Here is a 6,075-nt window from a genome sequence, read left to right on the forward strand (position 1 = left end):
ATTAAGGCTACTGCCCCTTTCATTTTAAATCTTCTATATACTTTATACAAAATAATGTGAAATAAATTAATTTGCAGCTACAATCGTTGTACCTGAAAATGTCATAGTATTTCGGTCTGAAATTTATTATTTAGTATTCTGTTTTAACTTTGATGATCTTTATTTTCCATCTTTGAATTTAAATATTTTCATTTCTGTTATATATTCGATAAAATTTATATCAATGAATTAGTTTTTAAATATATTTTTTTAACGGTATAACGTCCATCAAATACTACGTAGCACATAAAAAATAATTTAAAGTAAAAGATGAAAAGAAAAGACCTATATGGTCAAAATAGAACAATAGATTTGGGGCGGATGGAGTATAGGATAAGGTGCGTTTGTCAACGAGTTTATGATTGCCCATTAAAGGTTACAGAAGATTGAGCTTGTGATTTTAATAAACTCTAAAATATATGCTTTGTTTGACATACATCAAAATCAAAATGTAAAACTAATAAACAATATGTTCTAGAGAAAGAAGCTCTTAAAAAAAGAATTTTTATAAAAGTAAAGCTGATAATATAAAATTTTACTTTCATACTTGAGTGCTATTTAGTTAATTCACAACAATAAATTTTGACTACTTTATCAAACACTTACAAAAATAACTGGTTTTAACTTACAGCGTCAAAAATAAACTCTGGCTCCAATTCCAGCTAGTTCTTCCAAACACACCCGATTAATATTTCAAATTTGTTTCCGTTTACTTTCTCTTTCCTTTTCTAATGATGTCGCTGTTATTACATGATAATTTCCATTTGGTTATTCATAGTTTTTTTTTTTTTCAGAAAAAAATTATTATTCTCTCCGTTACATCACAAGTGTTCACATTACTATTTTGAGATATCTCATTTCAAGTGTCCATTTTCTTTATCAATCAATTAGAAGATATTATTCTAGAGAAAGAAGATTTCTTATTTGTAAAGAATAAAGTTAAAACTGTGTGTAAAAAATAAGTAGACACTATTTATAAGACGAATATAGTACTACATGACTAAAACAAGTATTCGGGTCGGCCCGCTTCGCTGGGCCCAAAATCGCTAGCCTGAAAAAAAAAAAAAAAAAACGCCCCCTGCAAGAATCGAACCTGCACCTATCTGGAAACAATAAAGGCCACAAAGACACCCAGCCACTTATATCTTTGTGTTATTATTTTACAGTGTTTAATATATATCCCTTAAAATTAGAGGGTTGAGCAAAATTAAAAAGATAATCAAAAGGGGGTGAAATTTAACATAATGTAAAGACCGGGAAGGTAAGGTGACAAAATTGCAAAAAAGTTTCAAATGAATAATTTCATTTTTTTTTGTCTTTTTGTATTTTCTAATTGAATCTAGATATAATAAGATGCACCTAAAACAATGAAAGCCTAAGAAACAAAGCAACACAACAAAAACAATGAACCACTTTAAGGCTACTTGTATCGGTGTAAAGTGACACCGTCACTTTGCACATGTGGCAAAATTGACACCACCCTCCTCCCGTAATGGTATGTCACTTTGGCGTTTGTCACAAAGAGACGGGGTAAGTGACACCCGTTTCTTGTTTTTTATTTTTTTTTTATTGATTTAAAAATATTATTTATATCCCCATTTAATACTTAACCCAATTACGGAGTATATTTTAACACATCATCACAATACTCCTAACTAGCACCAAAAAGTAACACCACCAATACTCCACTCAACAAAGAAACACGTCATACGCATCCAAAAAGTGTAAAAAGATAAGTGACACCACAATGACACCGCTAACCATTACAAATGGTCTAAACTCAAGGGAGTCAGAACGTAACCGAAACACACAAACATAACAATCACTTCCTAACTAGAAGCAACAAGCTAAACAACTCTAACTATGCAACATCGACTATAAATACACATTCTCAGCTATAAATTTTCAAAACCAATTATAACTTTTTTATCAAATACACCAAAAGATGCATTGTTATAACAACAGAAGCATTGGGCTTTCGTAAAAATCTATCATATTTGAAACTAAAATGTTTCATATCTTGATCGAGTTGCATTTGTTGTAACCGTTGCTCTATATAAAATGTAAAATTATATATAGGTTCAACTTTTCAAACTTAATTAACCTTTCTAACTATGTCGAGTAAAAAAAAGGTAAAAAAAAATCTCAAACGATCATGAGTGCATTTTCAACTTTTAATGCAATAAATAGTTTACCAAAACTGAAGACACATTCAAGAGTCCTTATACCGAGTATATATAAGTCATAAATAGAATTAAAATAGCTTTGCGATTGATAATCTAACATGATAGATTATAACATTTAAATTTACTACAGTACTTAGAACTAATTCCAAACTTTGATGTTACACGTCACACTAAAAATCATCATAATCATAATTTCATATATTTATAAAAACTTTAAATGAGATATTAATATTAATTAATTAAAAATTATACAAATAAAATTCCTCCTAATTAATTCCAGGCCGATGCCACCGTGAGTGTCCGTCCCATCCATCCCAAACTTATCCCACCACCTTCTTCCTTCACCGTAAAACCCGGATTGCCACGTGTTACCGAGTTCACTTTCGTAAGCAACGATTCAACGCTGAGTTGACTCATCTTAAACCCAGCCATACTCATCCGGGCCCTCCATTTCCCAAACACTTCACATCTTTCAACCCTGTCTCTCCCTTCACACGCGACCGAGTTCATTATTTTACGACTCAGTCCCTCCTCTAATTTGACTCGGTACATATTTTCCCTCCCGATTGTGGCATCCAACGATTCAATCAACGCACCATAATACCCACACGCTTGACTCACGCGTGTCTCAAACGACGCCGTATTCATGTTCAATTCTTGCTCCACAACCGTCACTAAATCCGGTGACAAACCCTTCACGCGCCGTAACACCTCGTCTCTTAAATTCTCCGTCGTCACACTCTCATCGGGCAACTTATACAATTTGAAACAAAAATTCACCACCAAAACCTCACCACTTTCTACCATTAACGACGTCGTATTGACCTCCGATATTTTCAAATTTAAAATATTGAAACTAAACATAACTCCCAATTTATTAGCAAGACTTTGTAAACCTTCACCAACATGCTTCAAATTTTCAATACCCCCATTACCAAAATCTTGAAAAGTTGTAAGCTTTATCGTAAAAGGTGTCCCATTTTCACCTTCACAACCCTCACGCGCTTCACGCGCCGCTGCAACCTCACGCAACAAGTTGACATACTGCAAACCTTGACCAATATCAAAATCCACTATATGAATCTTTTTCCCAGCTTCAAGTATAGTAGCATTTGCCGCCATAAAACCAAGTTTAAAACAAGGTGATTTATCATACAAAAGTTGCGTTGACAAAATGTGATCTTTTCCGTACAACTCCGACACGGTGGTTGCACCTAGTTGCATCCGTGATCGGAGTGCAGCCGTCATGTAATAACTCAACCGTTGTTCAGGTGTCCCACGCGCGTTTGAAACATGGTTTAAGCGCGTGAGAATTTCATTCGCAACTTCTGTTTTTCCTTCTGATAATGCTCCGGCAGCTTCAGATAACAACTGTTTTGAACAAACCAACATCGCTGGCGACGCAGAAGATGACGCACACGACGACGAAGATGACGACGTTGGCGACGGAGACACAATGTTTTCCGGTTTAGTCGCCACCGGAGGTGATAATATATTTTGAATTGTTTCCGACCACTCGCTATTTGTCACGCCGGAAACGTCGTTTTCTCCGTCGTCTTCATCGTCTAATAAAAGCTGTTTTTCTAATTCTTGTAGTTGCTTCATCATTTTGCCTTCAGTTTCTTGCTTTTGAGACAATTGTGGTAACGAATAACGGTTGAAATTTAATTTATGTACATTTAACGGATGATGAATTTGTTGTTGATGTAGAAGTGGAACACCGTACCTAGGAATAGTCGAAAAAGATGACGTCATGTTGGAAAGGGATGAAACTTCAGGTGCGGTTGAAAAATCCATTATATTATTATGATTATTAATAGAAGGTTTTTGCTTTACGTTTCGTAAGTAAAACGCAGCTTGTTGTTGTAATTGTTGATGGTGTTGGAATTCAGCTAGTGATCTTTTTCCGATCAAGTCAGGTTGCCGGGAAGACTGGTCGACGACGATTCCGGCGAGTGGTGACCGGTAGTTATGGTTTAAGTTCATCATGGGGATGGATCTTGGAGTTATGTTATTGTTGGTGTTGAGGTTGAAGTAATCTGGGTGACCGCCAGGATAACCTGAAGACATGGTGGCCGGCCGGCGAGAAAGCTAATTAAAAAAGTAATTAATTAATTTAATTAATTAATTAAATGGGAACAGATTATTAGGAGAAAAATGTTGGGTAGTGAGAAAGAGTGAAAGTAGGAATTTTTGGAAATAAGAGAGGGTTTCGTGAAAGCAAAATTAGATTGATTCTGGATTTTGATTAACATTGAAATTGAGATATTGGTGGGGGGTTTTAGAGAGAGAAAGTAGTTATAGAAAGAGAGAGAGAAAGAGAGAACAAATGTATTGGGTTTCCAACTGGCCTATGGTTGCTTTCTTTTGGTGACAAAAGCTAGTTCATTAACTATTAACTATACTTGTAATGTACTATCATCTAATTCTTTCAAATTTCAAAGATGTTAAGTTAACGGGTCTTGTAACCGGTCATACGTGAGTTCGGGTAAATGATGTTCATTAGAAAAAGGAGGTTTTTTTTGTAAGTTCAAAAATGGCGGTGTGAATCACCTTTCGGCGGATACTTTCACGGGTGATGGGACTAGAGTCGGTGGTGCTTTTCGTTCAAGACTAGTACGGACAATGGCGTCGATTCCAACAACATCAGCGATGAGGTTCTTTTATCACGTCCCTAAAATTATAGTAAGGATGACATTGTCGGTTAGTGGTTTTTGGCTTGGTTGGTGAGTAATATCTTTGTCGCTAGTTTGTTTGTATCTTCATTTATTTTGTTTTATGACGAGGCTCGGGTTTAGATAGCTTTAATTCGGGTTAGTCTTTAGGCTTATTTTTATGTCTTCGAGCCTCATCCGTGTTTCTCTTTTTGTTTCTTGTTATGCTTTGCCTTTTCCCGAGATAATATTTATGTTATAATGTTTTCTTGTTTTTTCAAAATAAATAAATCTAATTCGTTTATATCATTGTTTTTTGAAGAAATTACGCTGTTGGTACATGTGGTTTGTTTACATTTTCATTACAACACCTAAACTTTTTTTTCGTAGTTGGTACCTAGCTTTTGTTTAACTTGCGTCGTTGGTATCCCTAACTAACTGCAGTCAAATTTTAATGGTTAACCCCTCACATGTTACAAATATGTGAGGGTATTTTCGTCATGTTCCTATTTCTTTTTTGAATAATCTATAGTTTTTTTCTTTTTCCTTTTGTTTTAAAATACCAGAACACAAAATTCATCATTCCAGATTATCACTTTCAAGTAATTGTCCGTCCGTGATCTTCATAGCATAAAATTATCAATTTCCTCATTTGATCTTAAATCAACAAAGTAATTATATATTTGAGAACCTTATTACCTATTGAACACACTATGATCATAAGGAATTCATCTTCATTGTGACAAATTTCAACATCTGAAAGATCATATTCATCTTAGTAATCGCAAACCGTAACCGATTTAGGCGTTTATCATCTTGAGGTTATAAATTCAAACGGAACTCAGATTCATGATCCTTACATCTCACTGAATACTCGTTGATCTTCAGATTCGAACAAATTGTTCAGATTCATTGATTTTTGGATCGAGTTCGTTCTAAACCGAACAACGTTAACCCTTTTTGCCTCCGGTTCATCTGAGAACGATTGGAAGAAAAGTAAATATGAAAATGTCTTCATATTCATATCGTGAATCTGTATGCCAAATCTCAGATCCTATATCGAAGAATTGAGAACGAATTTCGAAGTCATAGTTCATGAACAAAAGTCAAACGCAACATCGAACTTCAAATCCAGAAGATGTACTCAGTTTCAGGTTATGTTATTGATTTTCGAGTGTTATGTGGAGCTTTTGCAA

General features: G+C 34.6%; 1 protein-coding gene across 1 annotated transcript; it reads right to left on the reverse strand.

Moving 5' to 3' along the window:
- Nucleotides 1-2,387: 2,387 nt before the first annotated feature.
- On the reverse strand, nt 2,388-4,497 carry LOC139893373 (scarecrow-like protein 8). Its single transcript, XM_071876531.1, has one exon. The coding sequence runs from the start codon at nt 4,293-4,295 to the stop codon at nt 2,496-2,498; it is 1,800 nt and encodes a 599-aa protein (XP_071732632.1). The 5' UTR covers nt 4,296-4,497; the 3' UTR covers nt 2,388-2,495.
- Nucleotides 4,498-6,075: the final 1,578 nt, after the last annotated feature.

Source organism: Rutidosis leptorrhynchoides, chromosome 2 (genome assembly GCF_046630445.1).
Source record: "Rutidosis leptorrhynchoides isolate AG116_Rl617_1_P2 chromosome 2, CSIRO_AGI_Rlap_v1, whole genome shotgun sequence".
In the NCBI taxonomy this organism is placed as follows: domain Eukaryota; kingdom Viridiplantae; phylum Streptophyta; class Magnoliopsida; order Asterales; family Asteraceae; genus Rutidosis; species Rutidosis leptorrhynchoides.